The 22808-nt window shown below is 45.8% G+C and overlaps 1 protein-coding gene across 1 annotated transcript in view; it reads left to right on the top strand.

Annotated features, from left to right (window-relative positions):
• Nucleotides 1-22808, top strand: part of WWC2 (WW and C2 domain containing 2) — a 162218-nt gene that overhangs the window by 40529 nt on the left and 98881 nt on the right. Inside the window, exon 2 of the mRNA XM_030564541.1 lies at nt 15626-15735. Within this exon, the coding sequence (XP_030420401.1) occupies nt 15626-15735 (110 nt within the window). The remainder of the gene's footprint in view (nt 1-15625; nt 15736-22808) is intronic.

The raw sequence follows: 22808 nt of genomic DNA, 5'->3' as shown, positions 1-22808 counted from the left end.
CCGCTACCAATAGGATATGCTCCAAACCTTGTAAAGAAAACAAAACTATATAAAATGTAACCGGGAGGTGTTTATTTATAGAACTAATAAACCTGCTTCCTTTTTAAACATGCATCCCTCCTTTAACTATTTGTATCCTATCTACAATAGACTTCCAATGTGAGGGTCCAGTTCAGTTTTCAGAAAGAACACCTAGCACCACAAATATTGTAGTGTCATCTCCTGTGCATGAACATCAAGACTATAGTCATCTGAGTATGTTTCCAAATTGTAGCACCTGAGCCTCAAAGCCGAATCAGATTATTTATATTGTATGTGCATGTACATGAGCAGCTCCAATTAACAATATAGTTAAGATTACCAGTGATTCTGGGCAGCAGCAACATAACTTGATATAACTGAGGATTTTCACATTTTTAAAAATTTGAGTGATTTTTCACTTGAACTACTCAGTAACTTTACTTTAGCATAGCTAAAATAACTGGCACGCTTTATTTTTTAAAAAACAAAAAAGCCTCAGCCAAACAAAAAAATTTTTTTCCTATGTGAAATGAGTACCACATTAGGGCAGTGATTCAGTGTGCACTGCAAAATGACCTTGCAAATCTAATAATGCTGGTCTTAGGGCCAAGATTAACACATAGATACCTAGCCTGCCACATCTAGAGCCACTGCTGGGATAGGACAGGGTTCACCAACAAGCCATTCTTGGCTTGTTCTTCTCTGATTGTGGAGTTCCTGCCCACCAAGTGACCCTGTCAAGTATAATTCCCAATTCTGGACCTTAGCGTCCAAAATATGGGTACTAGCATGAATTCCCCTAAGCTTAATTACCAGCTTAGATCTGATAGGCTGCCACCAATCAGGACTTAGAGTAGAGTGCCTGATAGACTCTGGTCTCCCCCAAAAACCTTCCCTGGGGGTCCTAAGACCCAAATTCCTTGAGTCTCACAACAAAGGGAAATAAACCATTCCCTTCCCCCTCCCTTCTTCCTCCCAGCTCCTTCCCGCCCCGGGAACACTAAGAGATCGCCTGATTCAACTTCTTGAATCACCACACCGAGAGGAGTGTTACCTTCCCCCTCACCCAGAGGCCGTACAGATTCAAGCTACGTGAATCTAACACAAAGAGAAAATTTATCCTTCCCTTCTCCTCACCAATTCCCTTGAACCTTAACTAGGAGAAAAAAAATCACACAGGTTTTAAAAGCAGAACTTTTAATAAAAAAGAACAAAGTAAAAGGTTTATCTCTGCATTTTAGATGGTAAAAAGTTACAGGGTCTTTTAACTATAAACAATAGAAATAAACTTTCTCCAGCAGAAACACAATTTAAGCTACTTCCAGCAAGTACACATATGCAAATGAAAAAAAAAAAACAAATTAAAAGACTATGACCACCTTTTCTTACTTACAGTTCTGAATAGATAAGAGACTGTAGCAGGGAGATTGGCAGAAACCTGGTTGCACCTCTAGTCCCGTCCAGGACCCAGAGAGAACAAAGCCAAACCCAAAACCCACAAACAAAGGCTCCACGAGATTTGAAAGTATTTTGTTTCCTGATTGGTCCTCTGGTCAGGTGTTTGCAGGTCACTGTTTGTTAACCCTTTATAGGTGAAAGAGACATTAACCCGTAGCTATCTGTTTATGACAGACCCATCCAAAAGGATGTCCCTATCTTTTCTCAGTTGTTTGCAGTGGGTACCTATGCAACCTGTCTTTGCATTCAATGAGGTGGGTACCAGTGCCGGGGCTTTCGGAGATTCCTTTTTAAAGCACTGCCTGCAGGTGTGCAAAAGGTTCACAATGTTTAGACATTGTAGTTGCTGGCCAGTTATTGTCAGAAAAAGCAAGGATAACGATGACTTATTTGGACAAGGAAATAATGCCAAGGACCAGCTGATTTACAGAACTGTGTGAGTGAAGGAGAGAACGAATGAATAGTTTGGTGTGGGAATGCAAATTCTGTCATTTTCTAGGGCTAGGCAGGTGATAAATATTGTGCCATCTCTTTTTTTAAAAATTACAAAAGAGAATTGACAGCCATTCTAATAGGCAAGGTTATTGCAAACAGGTTCAGATGGTCTGAACAGATGAGATTTTTGCAGAGTAGCTTAGATGATTGGCTTACACTGGTATCAGTAACTGCAAGTCAGAGTGACAGGAATGTCATCTTTTCTGACTGTGACCTATGTCATGGAAATTACATTCTCTCTCTCCCAGCCCTCCTGAGTGTTGCGCCTTTTATTGCATGATATCAGAAGCAAACACATTCTGACAAATATGGATCAAATGAACTCATTGAATCTCTATTTTGGAAGCGAGTCTGGCAGAGAGTTAGAAGTAGTGGTCATAGTGCTGCCAAATTTACTCCAACTGTAACTTTTGAGAACTAGATAAGTGATTCAAGCACATGAAGATCCAGCTCAAGATAGAGTACTAGTGAATCCTATAGAACTTCTTCCTCCCCTTCTTTTAATACCATCCTTTTGCCTGGTACAATAACTGAAAGCTACTTCCTGTTTCAGGCAGTGAGTTCACAAGTACAGAGTCTTTTCTTTTGAGTATTTGGCACCTTCTGTCTAGAACTTTATAGGTTCCTATGGTATGAGGTGACAATATATGGTAATCTGGTGCCAAAAAACAAGAAATACCACACTTGTGTTTACATTTCATACATACTTTTGCTAATCATTTCAGTGAATGACCAATATTTCCTTTCCTTTTAATTTTTACATTATAAACTTGAGTTCAAAGGACATGGGTACTGGAAGCAGAGAGCAGAAATTTATGCAACCTAGTGTGAAGGATCATGTCTGTTTAATTTCATGCTTTATATTTATTTTGCTCTGTAAAATCAATAAGAGGCAAATCATTACAAAAATACCCTGCTTGGACTGGTAGGCATACAGTTCTCTGACCTGCTTGGACCATTAGCATGCTGTTCTCTGAACTTCTAACTACAGTAATATTTAGGAACAAAGAGAGGATTTAACATTTTATATCTTCCTTGTGCAAAACAAGAGGCTGAAATGGTTGAAGCTGATCGTACATTTCTGTTCACAGTATTTGTCGTAATTAAAGCTGTTTGAGATTGTTATGGAGAAACACCAGAAAGCTAAATAAAAATGTATTAGCATTGTATTGTGTCAATGTATAGTCTTTTGTATGTCATAGAAACCTTTCCTCTGTCCTCATTACGCACCACTGTGAGGAAGTGCATAGTCAAGTGAGTCAGATTCCAATTGGGTGGTCCTGTGACCTTATTCTGTCACTGGATTGTTGCAGTTATAGTCTATTAAATGCTCTTTCTGTGAAGTTTAAGTGATAACATATGCATACTTTGCCTTGCTAATTGCTAGAGCATTGAGTAAAGAGAGATGTGCATTTCTCAGAATGCTCGGATATCTATCTACAAAGGTAGTAGCAAAATTTGCATTGTAGGACAAAATGGACAGTGCAATACTTTATGGAAAGGTAAAGACATACAGTGAACCCTCACTTAATTAAATGAAATGGACATGAAATTTAATTTGTGCAATATAGTACATTTAAAGCCTGACACTTAATATTCAGCAGGGGATATGAGTTCATTTATGGCAAACTTTTTTTTTGGGGGGGGGAGGAGTTGTATTAGGAGTAAAAAGGCAGAGATGGTAGCTGAATTTATGTTTGCAGAAGGCATTACACAGAGAAAAGGTGTAGAGGGAGAAGGGAAGGGGATTAAGGACGGAACCCTCGCAGAAAGCTGAAGGGGGGGCTGAGCGGAATCCTGTGATAGACATACTAGAGGAGGGAGGAGAACTAGAAGAAGACAGTCATGGAAGCCAAGGAAGGACAATATTTCGAGAAGAGCATGATCAACTGCCTAAGGCATCTTGACGGGTCAGGAGATTAAGGATGGATTACTGATTCAGACTCTAGCAAGTGTGGTTTCTGTTGAGTGCAAGAGGTGGAAGCTAGATTGGAAGGAAACTAGGATAGGATGGGAGGAGAAGAACTGAAAAGTGATTATAAACAAAGCATTTAGTGATCTTGGAGTTAAAAGGGAGATGGGGCAGTAGTTGGAGAGGCTTGTATGGTCAAGGATGGATCTTTTAAGATGGAAGAAACTTAAGTATGTTTGTCCTGAGGGGGAAGCATCAGAAGAGTGAAAGGTTGAGGAGGAGAGTGAAGGAGGGGATGGGGGAGTGCAAGAGAGATCAAGGGATGAGCTGGGGTTACTGGGGTAAGTGGAGGGGTTAAAGGATAAGGGCAGACAAGAAACTTCTCCACCTGTGACAATGGAAGAGGAAAGAGTTTTTGAAGGTAACAGGAATACAAGCTAAAGGGCGGAGGAAGTCATCAGATTTTGTCAATTTTCTCTTGGGGAAAAAAAAATAGGCAAGATAGTTTGCAGAGAGAGAGAAATGGAGGTAGGAGGACATCTGAGGAGTGAGTGGCAGGAAGGAGGGTGTGAGATTCAGTTAAGTTGGAAAAGTAGCATTGTTTAGCTAGGAAGATGGCAGTACTGAAAGAGGAGAACAAATTTGTAATGGAAGAGACACTCCACAGTGCGAGAATAGGAGTACAGGAAGTAGATGTTGCAGATGACCTAGGGCTGAAGATTGGCAGGGTGGACCTTGTGATTGGAGAGAGGGGCAAAGAGTCAAGGGTGGAGGAGAGTGAGGAATGGAGAGAATCAACAACCATATTGATGGAAGAGAGGTAGGTGAGGGTTGAGAGTAATGAGAAGTCATCAGTGCCGAAGGATGAAGTCATATGAAGGCTGAGTGCTAGGGCATGAGGGGGAGTTTAGTGGGTGATATTGAAAGAGAACTTTTGTCTCCTCTCTCACTGCAAGCTTTCCTCAGGCTCTGAAATGAAACTGTGAGCAGCTTTTCACAGCTGACTCCCCATATAACAGTTTGAGGATACTGTGACACTGCTCCACTGGACCATTACAAAAAATATTTTCCACAGGTAAAGCTGCATTCAGCTCTCATTCACCCAGCCAGAGTGGCAGTGGTTTCTGGTACATACAGCAGGCTACCCGAAAGAGGTCAGTAGCTGAAAGGGCAATGGAACAAGCTATGTTGGGAATTTTCCTTTCTGGATCGTTTCCCAAATGAAATGATTAGAGAACGCAGCGGTGTGAAAGATATTGTCGTGGAAAGCAGATATAATAAGATACGATGGGCGGGCCACATAGTGGACAATAGGTGGACCGCAATCATTACTAAGTGGTACCTGCGAGAACAGAACAGACCACCTGGTCGGCCTCCAAGAAGATGGGAAGATGACATTCTTAAACATTTTGGACGAACTTGGAGAAGAAAGGCAAGAATGCAAGAAGAATGTCGGATGTGTTGTGATTGGCGCAGTCTTAACAGCAGCTGAAGACCGATCGATCCAGGTGATTGAAAGAGAGCAAGTGGTGGTTGGAGACTGAACAGGCAGATCAGAGAATGAGCAGTGCTTGGTGAATACCAAGTCATGTAAACAGCTCTTTTGGCAAGTGGAACGTGTTGTGAGAGGAGGTTTTTGGAACAAGTTGATCAATTAAACAGTAGTAAGCCGCCCTGACCAGGTAGTATTCACCCAAGTGTTCTGAAGGAGCTCAGATATGAAATTGAAGAACTACTAACTGTAGTCTGTAACCTATCATTTCAATCAGCTTCTGTACCAGATGACTGGAGGATAACTAATATGATACCAGTTTTTAAAATAGGTTCCAAGGGCAATTCTGGCAATCAAAGGCCAGTAAGCCTAAGTTTAACACCAGGCAAATTGGTTGAAACTATAGTAAAGAACAGAATTATCAGACATTTTAGATGAACACGATTTGTTGAGAAAGAGTCTAAATGTTTTTTGTCAAATGAAATTATGGTTCACCCCATCTATTAGATTTCTTTGAGGTGGTCAACAAATATGGGCAAAGGTGATCCAGTGAATATAGTGTACTTAGACTTTCAGAAAGCCTTGGACAGGATCCTTCTCCAAAGGCTCTTAAGCAAAGTAAGCAGTCATGGGATAAAAGGGAAGGTCCTATCATGGATCAGAAACTGGTTAAGAGATAGGAAATAAAGGATAGGAATAAATGGTCAGTTTTCAGAATGGAGAGATGTAAATAGTGATGTCCCTCAAGGTCTGTATTGGGACCAGTGCTATTCAACATATTCATAAATGATCCAGGAAAAGGGGTAAATAGGGAGGTGGCAAAATTTGCATATGATGCAAAACTACTGAAGATAGTTAAGTCTGAAGCAGACTGCGAAGAGTTACAAAAGGATCTCCCAAAACTGGGTGACTAGGCAAGAAAATGGCACTTGAAATTGTGTTGATAACTGCACCAACTATACATACCAAATGATGGGGTCTAAATTAGCTGTTACCACTCGAGAGAGATCTTGGAGTCATGGATAATTCTCAGAAAACATCCACTCAGTGTGCAGTGGCAGTCAGAAAAAGCTAACAGAATGTTAGGAACCATTAAGAAAGGATAGATAACAAGACAGAAAATATTTATATTGCCTATATATAAATCCATGGTATGCCCACATCTTGAATACTGTGTACAGATCTGGTTGCCCCATCTCAAAAAAGATATATTGGAATTGGAAAAGGTGTAAAGAAGGGCAGCTACAATGATCAGGGGTATGGAACAGCTTCCATATGAGGAGAGATTAAAAAGACTGGGACTTTTCAGCTTGGAAGAAAAATGACTAAGGTGGGATATGATAGAAGTCTATAAAATCTTGACTGGCGTGGAGAAAGTAAATAAGGAAGTGCTATTTACTCCTTCATATAACAAGAACTAGAGGTCATCCAACGAAATTAATAGGCAGCAGGTTTAAAACAAACAAAAGGAAGTACTTCTTCACGCAAAGCACAGTCAATCTGTGAAACTCTTTGCCAAGGGATGTTGTGAAGGCCAAAAACATGACAGCGTTCAAAAAAGAACTAGATAAGTTCATGGCAAATAGGTCCATCCATGGCTATTAGCCAAGATGGGCAGGGATGCAACACCATGCTCGGAGTGTCTCTAGCTTCTGTTTGCCAGAAGCTGGAAGTGGATGAAAGGGAATGGATCACTTGATTACCTGTTCTAACAGTTCATTCTCGCTGAAGCCCTTGGCATTGGCCACTGTCGGAACACAGGATACTGGGCTAGATGGACCCATTGGTCTGACCCAGTATGGCCGTTCTTATGGGAGAGTTGAACTAGGACTGCAGGTTTTTTTAAGAATCAGTCCCTATAATTCTTATAATGATTTTGTTTGTGGATCAGTTGTTTTGAAACCAAACCTGTGCTCTAGTTCCTAGGAGAATCTAACTGCATGAAAAGTTTTGGCTTCCTAAAATGAAACTGGGTTTGAGTTACAAAAGAAAAACAAAAAGCTTTACCAAACGTAAAACATTCCAAATTTATCATAACCTTATAATTTCATCCTCTGCCCCTGTCATAAACAGATAGATAAGGGTTAACGTCTCTTTCACCTGGAAAGAAGTAATCTGAACCACCTGACCAGAGGACCAATCAGGAAACAGGATTTTTTTCAACTCTGGGTGGAGGGAATTGTGTGTCTGAGTTCTTTGTCTGTCTGCCTGTATGCTCTCTCAGATGAGGAGTAATTTCTATTTCCTGCTTTCTAATCTTCTGTTTCCCAGTTGTAAGTACAAAAAGATCAGATAGGATTTATGTTTTTTTTGTATTTACATGAATATAGTTGCTGGAGTGCTTTAAATTGTATTCTGTTTAAATAAGGCTGTTTATTCAATATTCTTTTAAGCAATTGACCCTGTATTTGTCACCTTAATACAGAAAGACCATTTTTATGTATTTTTCTTTCTTTTTATATAAAGCTTTCTTTTTAAGACCTGTTGGAGTTTTTCTTTAGTGGGAAATTCCAGGGAGTTGAGTCTGTACTCACCAGGGAATTGGTGGGAGGGAGAAGTCAGAGGGAACTCTGTGTGTGTTAGATTTACTAGCTTGACTTTGCATTCCCTCTGGGTGAAGAGGGAGGTAATTCTGTTCTCCAGGACTGGGAACGGGGAGGGTGGAGTCCCTCTGCTTAGATTCACGGAGGTTGCTTCTGTGTATCTCTCCAGGAGCACCTGGAGGGGGGGAAGGGAAAAGATTTATTTCCCTTTGTTGTGAGACTCAAGGGTTTGGGTCTTGGGGTCCCCAGGGAAGGGTTTCGGGGGGACCAGTGCGCCCCAAAACACTCTAATTTTTTGGGTGGTGGCAGCAGTACCAGGTCCAAGCTGGTAACTAAGCTTGGAGGTTTTCATGCTAACCCCCATATTTTGGACGCTAAGGTCCAAATCTGGGACCAGGTTATGACAGCCCCAAAAACCAAAACAATTTTACCTTGGCCTGAATTGTAAGAAATAATAATAATTTAATAATAAATTGGGAGGGGAGAGGTAGAGGGGAGAATGGGACACTGGGGACAGTGTGAGCTTTTTGTGATAAGAGTGTGTGTCAAATCTAGTTTATAAAGGTGAAATGATAGTAAAAGTGACAGTAGACTCTTCACTAGAGGCTTCATAATGTAGTTGAAATGAGCATGGTCAGCACAGTTGTGGGAGTTCTACTGTTGTATCCTATGATCTTCTCTCATCAAGGTCACCTTATGATGCATCCTCCAATCTTATTGATATGTAGACAGTAAATCCCCAAATCCTTCCATTCCCTTCCTTTTCTCAAAATATATCCTTTCAGCTGGAAAACCAGTACTCATTTTGTTCCAAATGAAATAAAAGTATAATATCGGAAGGCTTTACTAACCTTAGTATGGAAGACAGTCTCTTTCTGATGTGACACAGATGTAAACTATTATGGTTATAGTCTGTTTCACTGTGCCTTGTTAGAAACAGTGGTTCCTGTAAAACCTGTTGTTAACTATTCTAAAAAAAGGGTTATTCCCTCCTCCCAAAACAATGCATGCATATCTCTCTCTCTCTCTCTCTCATTCTAGATTGAAATCCATCCAAAGAGAATCCGCAGTGCGAGTCTCTCTCTCACTCACATACACCATGTGGGAATCTCCACAGAGAAACGTTCAGAGTTGTAGTTTGGTTAGAAGTGATTGTCATTGTGTAGTCATCAAATAAAAAACGAACGTGCTACAGTTATTGATTAGCGATAACCATTGAATACTTCAATTTTTTTATGTGGAATGGAGCTTGAAAAGGAGAAAAGAATGAGGGAAGCAAAGATTTAAGCAATGCACAGAGAGGAAAGGAAGTCAGTGATGAATGAGGAAGATGTAGACTTTAAAAATGTAATCCTACTGGAGATTTGGTGGTGTGATGGCATCCTACAGAGTTCCTCAGGCCTTGGCCTGTGGGTCTAATTAGGAGATTCAAGGCTGCTGCATCTTGAGAAGAACATTTTTCACATTCTGGTCATGTCTACGCTAACAATTTTTACCTGTTAGCAGTGGATGCAGCTTCACTGTTGCTCTAAGGGCTGAAAGGGCTAATGCATTCAAGACACATGTTTGTTCTTACCACTGTGATATGAAACCCTAGGACAGGCCTGCACACCTCGTAAAGCGGTGAGGACCGCATTACTCCAAGGAAAACAGCTGAGGGCCGAAACCCGCCCCCCCCCCCCCGCCCAGCGGAAACACTCTGCCCCAGCACCGCCCAGCCCGGCAGAAACAAACCCTCCTTTCCCAGTGCCGCCCCACCAAAACAGCTGTGGGCCAAAAAGGAAGGTTGGGGGTGGGGAATTGATACTTAATTTTAAATCAACCAGGGGCTCCCAGCTGAAGAGCTGGCTGGGAACCCTCACGGTCAAATTAAAGGGCCCAGGGCTCCGGCGGCTGTGGGAACCCGGAGCTTTGTGGGGCTGGGGCAGGGATTTAAAGGGCCCAGAGCTCATGCTGCTGAGGGGAGCTCGAGCCCTTTAAATCCTAGCCCCAGCGCATCCGCTGGAGCCGCCGCCGGGATTCAAAGGGCTCTGGGCTGCCTATGGCGTCGGGGAGCCCTGAGCCCTTTAAATCTCAGCCGCGGCCGAGAATCTCTGCGGGCAGCTCAGAGCCCTTTGAATCCCGGCCGCGGCTGAGATTTAAAGGGCTCTGGGATCCCCACGGCTGTGGGGAGCCCGAGCCTTTGAATCCCGTCCGCAGCTGGCAGGGCCAGCTTTAGGAAGTGCGGGGCCCGATTCGAACATTTTCGGCAGGGCCCCGGCAGGGATGACTGAAAAAAAAAACATGTAAACAAAAAGCCTTTCATTTCTTAGCAACCGGTTCCCTATAAAAAGTTCTGCCACAGTATGTATTTTTTGTACCAGTAGGGTTACCATACATCCGTATTTTCCTCCTGGATGGCGATTTAAGATCCAAAAAGCCTGACATGTCTGGGAAAGTACAGATGTATGTTAACCCTACCTAAAATTCTTTTTTAAAAAGATGTGTCTGAACTAGAAATGAGCTGGGCCACTCCCTGAGGGTGTGCTAAGGTGCACATGTGGGTCCCAGCTGCTCCCTGCCCACCTCATTGAAGCAGGTGTGCAGGGTTACTTCCCTGGGAACTACAGGGCACCAGTGGACATGGGGCTGGCTGGAGATGGGGAGGAGGTGGCTGGAGGTAGGGTCTGGCTGCAGGCTGGGCAAGGGGTGTGGGGCAGGCTGGAGACGGCGTGTGGGATGGGCTGGCTGGCTTCAGGCAGGGCCACGGGGGGTGTGGCATGGGTTGGCAGGGCTGAAGACAAAGGAGTGCAGGACTGGCTGGCTTCAGGCAGGGGGGTGCGGCAGGGGTTGGCTGGAGACGGAAGGGGGTGCAGGGCTGGCTGGAGATGGGTTGGTGCAGGGCTGAAGGCAAGGCTAGGGGTGAGGGGCTGGCTGCAGACAGGAACTGGTGCAGGCAGGGCAGGAGGCGCGGCAGGGGTTGGCTGCGGGCAACTGGTGCAGGTACAGGGGGTATAGCTCATCCTGTATGGTGAGTGCCTCCTCCTCCTGCCTCCCCCACCAGGATAGCAGCAGCAGCCTGTGGCTCAGGAGCTATTTAAAGGGCCTGGGGCTCCCCTGCTTCCACTGCCCCAGCCCTGTAAATAACTGCAGGAGCCCATGGGAAGTAGTGGGGCTCCGGGGGCTATTTAAAGGACCAGGGCAGCAAAGGCATCTGGAGACACCCCCCCCCCCGCTACCCCAGGGCTCTGGGGGCTATTTAAAGAGCCCGCGGCTCCCCTGCTTCTACCGCCCCAGCCCTGTAAATAGCCGAGGGAGCCCTGGGGAAGCGGTGTGGCTTCAGCGGCTATTTAAGGACCGGGGCGGCAGAGGCAGCTGGAGCCCCAGCCCTTTAAATAGCCCCCAGAGCCCCCCCGCTACCCCAGGGCTCTGGGGGTATTTAAAGGGCCCAGAGCTCCCCTTCTTCTACTGCCCCAGCCCTTTAAATAGCCATGGGAACCCTGGGGAAATGGTGGGGCTCCGTTGGCTATTTAAAGGGCTGGGGCGGTAGAAGCGACAGGAACCCCGGACTTTTTAAATAGCCCCCAGAGCCCCACAGCCCTACCCCAGGGCTCCAGCAGTGGTGCTGTAGTGGCAATTTAAAAGGCCTGGGAGCCACAGGCCTTTTAAATTGCCCCCTGGGGAAGCTGGGCCACCCTGCTACAGCGCACTGGCTTTTGCCGGTACACCGTACTGGGGCTTGGACATGTGGCCCTCTTAGGGGTAGGCTGATGCAGGGGAATTGGTTGAATTGGCCTAAAGCTGGCCCTGACGGCTGAGATTTAAAGGGCTCTGGGCTCTCTGCGGCTGCGGGCAGCCCAGAGCCCTTTGAATCCCAGCTGCGGCTGAGATTTAAAGAGCTCTGAGCTCGCGGCTGCCTGCAGCTCAGAGCCTTTTGAATCGCGGCCGCGGCTGAGATTTAAAGAGCTCTGAGCTCCCCGCCACTGCGGGCAGCCCAGACCCTTTTGAATCCGGGCCGCAGCTGAGATTTAAATGTCTCTGGGCTCCCCGCCGCTGCGGGCAGCCCAGAGCCTTTTGAATCCCGGCCACAGCTGAGATTTAAAGAGCTCTGAGCTCCCCGCCGCTGCGGGCAGCTCAGAGCCTTTTGAATCCCGGTGCGGGCCGCACAGTGAGCCTCTGCGGGTCGCATGTTGTGCACGCCTGCCCTAGGATTTCTGGTGGTAAAAATGTTTGTCTCCTGCCTATGCTAGCATTTAAGCAGCTGTTAGCACCAGTGCAGCTGCACCTGTCACTAATAAAGAATTTTTAAAAGCAACACTGGCGTAGTCTCTATTTGTGCTTGATCATTCTTGCACTGAAGTCAATGGCTACTGGATCAGGCCCCTATGACTGTAGATAAGTCCTATTTCCTCTATGAGATGGGGAAAGGGTATGTGACTTGTTTCAGTAAAATCTCATTTGTGAGTACATGCCCCCCCCTTTTTTATTTTGATAGGCTGGTAAAGTCACCTTGCTCTGACTGCTGATACATACACAATATACTGACTTCAGTATTCTTCAGTAAGAAGTCTTATATTGGTGTACTTGTGTCCCCCATCACTGCAGCATGCATTGTGAGCTTCCGAGAAACTTTTTAATTTTGTGGGCTGCATGCACACACACTCACTCTTATGATTTAGACCAGGGGTCGGCAACCTTTCAGAAGCGGTGTGCCGAGTCCTCATTTATTCACTCTAATTTAAGGTTTTGCGTGCTGGTAATATATTTTAATGTTTTTTAGAAGATCTCTCTACTAGTCTATATAACTAAACTAGTGTTGATTGTAAAATAAACAAGGTTTTCAAAATGTTTAAGAAACTTCATTTAAAATTTAAATTAAAATGTTGATCTTACGCTGCCAGCCTGCTCAGCCCGCTGCTAGTCTGGGGTTCTGGTCACCTAGGCCTTGGCTACAGTGGCGCTTTACAGCGCTGCAACTTTCTCGCTCAGGGGTGTGAAAAAAACACCCCCCTGAGCTCTGCAAGATGCAGCGCTGTAAAGTGTCAGTGTAAACAGTGCTGCAGCGCTGGGAGCGTGGCTCCCAGCGCTGCAAGCTACACCCGATGAGGAAGTGGTTTTACATGCAGCGCTGGGACCACACACGCACTTCGAGGCGCTGCCTCGGCAGCACTTTGAAGTTTCAAGTGTAGCCATAGCCTTAGGCCGGCAGCGGGCTGAGCGTGGCCTGCGGCCGGGACTCCGGCTGGCAAGGGTCCAGCAGCCAGAACCCCAGACTGGCAGCGGGCTGTGTGGGGCCAGCAGCTGGGACCCCAGACTGGCAGCGGACTGAGTGGCTCAGCCCACTGTCGCTCAGGGGTTCCATCCGCCGGCTCCTGCCAGCCGGGATGCCGGCTGCTGGACCCACTCAGCCCGCTGCCAGTCTGGGCTCCTAGCCCTTCCCACATACAATGGGTACCTACCTTCTCCCTGGTTCTGGCCTATTCTCTTCCCCTCTCTGCACTGAGCTGAGGGTTGGAGTGACCGAGCACAGGGCTGGGGGTGTAGGGTCTGGCCAGGAGCTAGAATGAGGGAGGGGGCTCAGGGTTGGGGCAGGAGGTTCAGGTGTGGGGCACTTACCTGGGCAGCTCCCATTTGGTGTGAGGGATGCAGGTGGGAATGTGAGTGGGGGTGCAGGAGCTCCAGTTTGGTGCTCAGGGTAGGGGTGGGGATGTGCCAGGTGCATGGGGGGGGCTAGGGATGTGGGGGAGATGCAAGAGTCAGGGCAGAGGGCTGGCGGCATGTGAGGGGGGTGCAGGTATCAGGGCTGGGGTCATGGGGGGGTAAAGGAGTCAACAGAGGGCTGGGTGGTACAGGGCTCAGGGCAGGGGCCTGGGATATGTATATGTGTCTGTGTGTGTGTCTGTATGTGGGAGAGTGAGGGTCAGTGCTCAGGGCAGAGGGCTGGGTGACTGGTCCCCTGAACCCCCAACCCCTTCTCCCCCCCCCAATAGACTCTCAGACTTTAGGGTCAGAAGGGACCAATATGATCATCTAGTCTGACCTCCTGTACAAAGCAGGCCACAGAATCTTACCCATCCACTTCTATAACAAACCCCTAACCTATGTCTGAGTTATTGAAGTCTTCAAATAGTGGTTTGAAGACCTCAAGCTGCAGAGAATCCACCAGCAAGTGACCCATGCCCCACGTTGCAGAGGAAGGCGAAAAACCTCCAGGACCTCTCCCAATCTGCCGCGGAGGAAAATTCCTTCCCGACCCCAAATATGGCGATCAGCTAAACCCTGAGCATGTGGGCAAGACTCACCAGCCAGCACTCAGGAAATAATTCTCTGCAGTAACTCAAATCCCATCCCATCTAACTCGGATACCATCCCATCTTGTCCCAACTACCTCCTCCTGGGACCCCACCCCCATCTAAGCCTCCCTGCCCTTTGTCCCCTGACTGCCCCCCCTAGGATCCTACCCCCTACCTGTCTCCTAACTGCCCCAACCCTTATCCACACCCCTACACCTAGAAAGACCCCTGGGACTCCCATGCCTATCTAACCGCTCCCCGACCCCTGACACGACCCCGGGAACTCTGGACCCACACAGTGCCCCCCCCCAGCTCCCTGCCTGCCCCAACTGCTCTCCACAGCCCTGCCTCCTGACAGCCCCCCCCAAACTCCTGACTCATCCAAGTCCCCCAGCTCCTTGTTCCCTGATAACCCCCGCTCTAACTGCCCCTCCAGAACCCTCCTTGCTCCCTATCCTGACTGCCCTGACCCCTATCCACCCTAACAGACTCTGGGACTCCCATGCCCCATCCATCCCCCACTCCCTGATTTCCCCCTCCAATGCAACACTCTGAGGGGTGAGGCTGTGCTGCACGCGTGGTGGCAGGACTCCGGATGAGCGGGGAGCATCTCCCTCCCCACAGAGCCAAACACTGCCGCTCGAGAGCAGGGCTCCAGGGGAAAGAGGGGGAAGGCAGGGGAGGGGCTGGCAGCTTGCTGCGCTCGGCAGGATGCACCGGCCCGGGAGCGCGGACCCTGCAGCTTGCCGTGTCGGCAGGATTTTTAATGGCATGTGGCATCCCAGCAGGCAGCTGCGTGCCATTAACAATTGGCTCACGTGCCACAGGTTGCCAACCCCTGATTTAGACATTTCTTCTAAGATTTAGTAGTCTTACTTCATATTGCCACTCATGCTTCCAAGGATATATGTCCATTAGAACAGGATTACCTATATGGTACACCATGTGAAGTTATTTTCAGCTCTCTGAATCTTCTTTGTGGACACTGGGGAGGAAGGATGATTTTATGATTAAAGCAGAGGACTGGTACTTTGGAAATCAAGGTTGAAAGCATAGGTCCTCGCACTTACAAGAGTCAAGTAGGAGGGTAGATTTTTCAAGCTGTTGGCTGCTGCTGCTGTTTAATTACTGGAGAGTTTGAGGATATCATTACAGTAGATTTTTCAATCAAGAGTGCTCAGGCTAGGCAAATTTTGGGGATCATTTATCCAACTTTGAGTTAATATAGTCAGAAGTCAGGAATATAGTCAGGAAACTCATTCAAGAACTTGAGGTTATTTTTCCATGTTGTTTGGCAACTTTTCTTCTCCTTTCCTCCTGCTAGCCTTCCTATAGCAATCCTTAGCTTCTAATTATGAACAATAGGGTAAGGTCCAGTATTTTTCAAGAAAAAGCCCATTGCTTTAATTGCATTACTCTAATTTGTTTTTAGGTTAACAAAGCCTTTGTCATTCGCGGATTGTGTTGGTGATGAACTACCATGGGGATGGGAAGCTGCATATGATCCTCAGATTGGTGTCTACTATATCGATCACATAAACAGTAAGTGTTTTTGATCTGTTTTATTGATCATATGAGAAGGCTTAGCTGCATTAGACTTTCTTCTCCTAAAGGAGGAGTAGGAGTGAGGAAGGATTTTTTTATGAGACATGTAACTCATAGAAAGCCTGTTCAGTGCCTTGCTTAAAAAAACAGGTCCCTTCCTCACCCCAAAAACGCAAACACGCTTTCCTGTAAGTATGTATTTTTTCTGAGAATGATACTGGCTCAGAACTAATCAAAAGGCTCAGTCTTCTAAGAACTGCTGTGGAAGAAGTATACTGCTCAGATGTGTACAGTAAGTAGAGAAGGCTTAGTATTCTTAAATAAACCTCTGATATCGGACTCAAATAATTGCCAGTTGGAGGCATAATGTAGGACATTTTGAGTCTTTTGAACATTCAGTAATTCACAGTAACAGAGGAAATCTTAGAAGAGGAATGAAACATCAGCTTCAATCTAATGGCAGTTTGAACCAGTGAAGATTAGCTGGTGTTGGGTAGAAGTGCTTACTCAGTGTAATTTCCAAACAAGGACTGACAGACATACTGTAGTTTTAAGAACAACATTCTTTTATAATAGATCTACACTGCGAATTATTTTATCTATAGTAATTTTGGGAAAAAATAAAGCCATTGGAAGTAATTCATCCTTCGTGTGACTCCACAGGCTGCATGCAATATGCTTACAGTAGGGACGTATGTTGGTATAATTGGACAGTTACCCCTACCCCTTACATTTTCGGCCCACGTCCACACTACAGGGTAAAATCGATGTTATTAAAATCGATTTTATAAAGCAGGCTTTATAAAATCGATTTTGCGCGTCCACACTAGGGCTACTTACATCGATGTTGAGCGTCCATGTTCCCTGGCGTCCATGTTTTCCCTGAGCGTTGCACTCTGGGTACCTATCCCACAGTTCCTGCACGGGTCCCTGCCCTTTGGAATTATGGGTTACTAGCCCAGTGCATGATGGGATCAAAGTCCCCGTCCTGGGTGGTTCTGGGTACAGCCCCCCCCCACCCTTCCTGTAAACGGCACACAGTCAGTTCGCGCTGTTTTTACTGGCTGCAGTGAGGGAAACGCCATTTTGCAGCAAGCATGGATCCAGGTCTGCTCTTGTCCTTGATCGCGAATGCTGTAAATAATTCACGCATTCTCGTTCTATCACTGCTGACCCATGATGCAGAAATGCAAGAGAGAATGCTTGAATGCGGGGACGACAGCGATGACGAACTGGAGAACGAGTTTTCTGACACCCCGGGCCCCTGCACGTTGGAGCTCCTGACGGTTATGGGTGAGGTTCTACCCGTTCCGCGCCGCTTTTGGGCACGGGAAACAAGCACTGACTGGTGGGACCGCATAGTCCTGCAGGTGTGGGACGATTCGCAGTGGCTGCGGAACTTTCGCATGCGTAAGAGCACTTTCTTTGAACTTTGTGACTCGCTTTCTCCTGTCCTGAAGCGGCATAATACCAGGATGAGACCAGCCCTCACAGTGGAAAAGCGAGTGGCAATAGCCATATGGAAGCTTGCAACGCCAGACAGCTACCGGTCAGTCGGGAATCAATTTGGAGTGGGCAAATCTACTGTGGGGGCTGCTGTGCTGGAAGTATCCAAAGCAATCATTAAGCTGCTGCTTCGAAAGGTTGTGACTCTGGGAAACGTGCAGGCCATTGTGGATGGCTTTGCTGCAATGGGATTCCCTAACTGTGGGGGGGCCATAGATGGAACCCACATCCCTATTTTGGCACAGGAACACCAGGGTGCCCAGTACATTAACCGCAAGGGGTACTTTTCGATGGTTCTGCAAGCCCTGGTGGATCACAAGGGACGTTTCACCAACATCCACGTGGGATGGCCAGGAAGGGTTCACGACGCACGTGTCTTCAGGAGCACTACACTGTTTAAACGGCTGCAGCAAGGGACCTACTTCCCTGATCAGAGAATAACAGTTGGAGATGTCCAAATGCCTATAGTTATCCTTGGGGACCCAGCCTACCCCTTGATGCCCTGGCTAATGAAGCCATACACAGGCAGCCTTGACAGTGCTCAGGAGTTGTTTAATTACAGGCTGAGCAAGTGCAGAATGGTGGTAGAATGTGCATTTGGCAGGCTTAAGGCGAGATGGCGAACGCTTCTCACTCGCTCAGATCTTAGCCAAACCAATATCCCCTTTGTCATTGCTGCTTGCTGTGTGCTCCACAATCTCTGTGAGAGCAAGGGGGAGGCCTTTATAGCGGGGTGGGAGACTGAGGTAAACCACCTGGCCGCTGATTATGCGCAGCCGGACACCAGGGCAATTAGAAGATCTCACCAGGATGCTGTGCGCATCAGAGAAGCACTGAAAAGTAGCTTCCTCATGGGCCAGGGTACAGTTTGAATGCTGATTTTCCTTTCAATTGATTGCTGCCCTCCCCGTCTATGCGGTGTTGCTGCTGCAAGATACTTTGCCTGCAGCATTCCTCAATTGCTTGCTTAGGTTACTTGCGAGAGCTGTCCATTGGAAAACATATAATTCTGTATTTCCCAATTATTACCTGCCTCCACCATTAGCTGCTTCCGTCTGCTGCTAGGCACAGGACCTGCAACCTTCCTTAACTGCTTTTTTATTGAAAATAAAGTTACTACTATGTGTTACAAGAATTGTGTTCTTTATTTAAAATCAGATCCTTTCATCAATCAAGCATCATGCTTGTTGTTACAATACTGTGCTTGAAATTTCATAACTCAGCGTTCTATGGGGGACGGAGCGAGGGAGGTTTGGAGGAAGGGGGAGGGAGGTTTGAAAGAAGAAAGTGCATCAGAGTAGACAGAACAAGAATTCTCATGGACCAGGGTACGGTATGGCTGCTTTCTTTGTTTTCCCTTTATTACCCATATCCCCAATTGTCAAATCCTGATGCTGATAACTAGCTTCCGTGCAGCTTTCCAAAGCTGCTTGCTTCAGTTCATTACCAAACTACAGTCACACTTCCTTAATAGCATGACCTGAGAGTAAAAATAGGCAAAGGTGCCATGGGAGAAGTTTGGATCATTAGAGGAGGGAAAAAACAGGACACAAAGGGCTTTTCAATCTAATGAAAGCCTTCTGGTTGGAGTGTCCGCAGCAGTGGAGGGGGCTGGTGTAGAGAGCCTTCCCCCACGCGTTCTTACACGCCTGGTTCTGGAAGGTGTGGGACAGGGTGAGTACTGAGGGAGGTTATACACGGACTGTAGGGGCATTCTGAAACCACGGAGCTCTTGCAGCATATCACGGAGGATGTCAGTCTGATCACGAAGAAGATCCAGAGTTGCTGCTCGCCAGCGCTGATCTTCCTGCCACCTGACATCATTTTTGGCGTCCCTCCTGTCTTCGCGTTGACTGGCAGCCTCCCTGTACTTTGCGACCAATTGCTTCCAGTCTCCCTGCTGAGCTCTCTCTGTACGGGTCACTGCCATAATTTCGGTGAACATGTCCTCACGCGTCCTCCTTTTCCTCAGTCTTCTTATGATACCCCCCCCACGTGGATGAGAAGCGAGAGGGAGGCTGGAGAAATGTGCAGCTGTGTGGGGGGGGGTGGGGTTTGGAAAGAGTGATAAAAGAATCATGAGACACATTTCACACAACCATTCATACAGTCTTTCTCCTCACTGACCTGTGCCTGTTACCGAACCTTGAACATTTTACTTTACCACAAGGTCACCTTAGGATTCCTTTAATACTTATTGCTTGTGGCTGAGGACAGAGAGTTCTGCTCAGATGCAGGTCAGGGAAGCACACAGACCTTGTCCGGAGAAAATGGGAAGTTAATAATGGCTAGTAATCCCTGTAGTAGATTGTACTGGTAATCAAGCTACTGTCCTTCCCTGCTTTGCTCTCGCTTTCCCCGAACAAGCAGGTCTCCTTGCCTGCGGTTTGCTGGGTGGTTCGGGGAACGGGAGAGCAAACCGCGGCGAAGCTACTCTCCTTCCCCGGTTTGCTCTCGCGTTCCCCCAACAAGCAGGATGGAGACTTTTCTAAAAACCACCTCATGGGTCAGTGTTTTAGGAAAGGTAAAAAAAAAGTACACTTACCAGAGGACGGTCCCTCAGCTTCATTTTCTGGAGTACTGCCTTGAGATGGCTGGCAGGGAACCTCAGTAAGGGTGAGGAAAAGATCCTGGCTGTTTGGGGGGATAAAATGCTCTGTGCTCTCTGCTGGAGCCTCCTCCTCTTGGTCCTCATCATCCTGATCATCGCCATCAAATAAATCTTCCGTAGTTGCAGGAATCACGACGCCCACCTCTGAATCAACAGACAAGGGGGGGTTCGTCGTTGCGCTGTTCCCCAATATTGCGTTAAGCTCGTCGTAGAACCGGCATGTTTTGGGGGCAGAGCCTGACCTGCCCTTTGCTGCTTTGGTCTTCTGATACGCCTGTCTGAGCTCTTTCACTTTCACTCGGCACTGTAACGAGTCCCTGGTATGTCCCCTCTCCCGCATGGCATTAGAAATTTTTTCAAAGGTTTTCTCATTTCTTCTGCTCGAGCGCAGTTCTGAAAGCACCGACTCTTCTCCCCATACAGCTATCAGATCCTGTAACTCCTGTGTGCTCCATGCTGGAGCTCTTTTCCTATTTTCAGGAGACTGCATTGTTCTCTCTGCTGCTGAGAGCTCCACGCTGTGCAAGCAGGAAATGGAATTTCAAAGTTCCCGGGGCTTTTCCTGTTTACCTGGCCAGCAGAAGAGTACCTTTACCTGTGTAGAGCGGCCACTAGAGCACTGTGGGATACGTCCCGGAGGCCATTAACTTCGATGGCCGTCCACACTATCATAAAATCGATTTTAAAAAATCGATTTTGGGGTTACTCCTCTCGTTTTGATGGAGTTCCAAAATCGATTTTAGGGACCCTTAAAATCGATTTTATGGACTCTGAAGTGTGGACGGTTACAGCTTAAAATCGATTTAAAGCTCTTAAAATCGATTTAAAGCTCTAGTCTGGACCTGGCCTCAGAGTTGCATTGGGTTTTGTGTCTAGATCCTAAACAACTCTTTGAAAAAAAAAATATATATATATATATATATAATATATATATAATCTAAGGTAAATATTTTCCCTTAAGTATTTTTGTCTTTTGTGCTTTTCCATTCCTAACTGTTCAATACTGAATGATGCCTTCAGCATTTTCACAAAAAGGCACCTTAGCATCTAAAATGTGCATATTGTGCCATTTTAAAAGTATCTTGTGAAACCAAGTAAGAGAGTAGAGATTTCTCAGTTGTCTTTTATTATGGTTTAAATATTTCTAAATAAATATATTTCTATAAAAGTAGGGAAGTATTTTACCAAATCCGCTCTTCAGAAGCAAGGAAGGAAAAAATATGTTTCTAAAACTAGAGCAACGCTGTTGGAGCAAACTTGTCTTTTTCTCATTCATTTCTCTCTCTATAAGACTTTTGGCTTCGATTGTTAATGTAATTTTAAAAAAAATCAGAATATGGAATTTTTAATGATTTAAAAAAAAAACAGTGCCACTGAATCCGAATTAAATATACTTTGAGGGAATGCAAAGTATTACTACTACAAATCCCATTATACAGCCCAGTGCACAACTTGTGGTGCATGTCAGGAATTTCAGGTTCATGCTGATGTGCTTATAAACTTGGATTTTCAAACATGACTAGTGAGATTTTGAGTGCTTTAGATTTCTGGATGCCTAATTTTCAAAAAGCTTGAATACCACCACTCTGAAAATCATGCCCCTTTTAAGGTGTTTCAAGTTGGACACCAATTAACAATTGAGGCATTCAGAATTACTAGTCACTATTTAAAAATCTTCACCTTTAAAAAAAAAAAAAAAAGTTATGTTTTTTTGTTATAATCTGTTTCTGTACATGGACAGAGGCCATGTTGTTTATAAATGCTAATTTGCACTTCCATGGGAACTTAGATGTATATGGTTTTGCTTTAAAATTGCCACGGTTAGAATTCCTGAGACATGAATATTCTCAGTTGCCAGTTATAACAGGTTATAGAAGAACTGTGTGTTCCTCAGTTGTGTACATGCTTATATTTTCCTGTGACTGCAACAGAATAGAAGTATTTTTAGCTAACATCCCTTTTTTGTAAGTGTATTTGATGGATGTTAATGGAATGCAGATAGGTGTGTTGGGTTTTTGTTTAGTTAAACTTGTTTTTTTGTTTTTTTTTACCCATTGTTTGGAAGTGAGAGATCTGACATGTACAGCTCTGTTGTATTAATCTATGTTACCTTGTTGCAATTTCAGTGAAATTTATCCACTTTATGATAGTTAACATCTACTGCTCTCCAAAATATGTGGCATGTATGAGGTGGTGTTCTGAAGAGAGCACTCTTTGTCTGAGTCGCTGGGAGGTAAGCAGCCTCTGATAAGGGTCAGAGGCAGGTCATTTGTCTAACTTGCCAAACGTTGAGATTATAACTTTAATTCACCTGACTGGAAGGAATGTGTTACTCTGATGCTTTTGAAATAAACAACGGTACAAGGTGGTTAATTGCAAACAGTACCACCATTGTTTGCTACTGTTTACTGCATCATCGATAGATAGTTGGGCTGTACTGCCCGGAGTGGAATTCTTGAGTCTGTCTTAGACTTGTAGTTCTACTTTATCTTCTATTCTTTCATCTGTACTAATCATGGATTTTGTCTTTGTCATTCTCCAAGTATCATACCATAAAATAAATGCATTTTATGAATGGGGTGGGGTGGGGAGAGAAGAAATCAGACACTGGCTAGTTGAGAGTACAATTGGTCTCCAGCTAATAGGTGTGATAAATGGGGATAAGGACCCACTAGTGACAATACCATGAGGCAATACCTTGGTAAGATTCCACAGGGAATGGGGAAAGTCACAGGGATTCCTACCAAGCTGCTGGCTGTGGAGTTTGTTTTGAAGTTCTGCTTTAAGTATTGGCCTCTGAGTAGGAAGTGTCTTTTAAATGTGAATCCCCCAGCAGCTGAGAGAAGGTGCAATCTCTCCTATACTGCCCCCTTTTGCTTCCTTGATTCTGCAGGCAGGAGGGAGTTGTCCACTGTTCTACTACCCATCCACCCTTTTTGTTTTTTGTTTTTCC

Source organism: Gopherus evgoodei, chromosome 5 (assembly GCF_007399415.2).
Source record: "Gopherus evgoodei ecotype Sinaloan lineage chromosome 5, rGopEvg1_v1.p, whole genome shotgun sequence".
NCBI lineage: Eukaryota > Metazoa > Chordata > Testudines > Testudinidae > Gopherus > Gopherus evgoodei.
The sequence above is the reverse complement of the archived record's forward strand: the minus strand, read 5'-3'. Positions and strand labels throughout refer to the sequence as shown.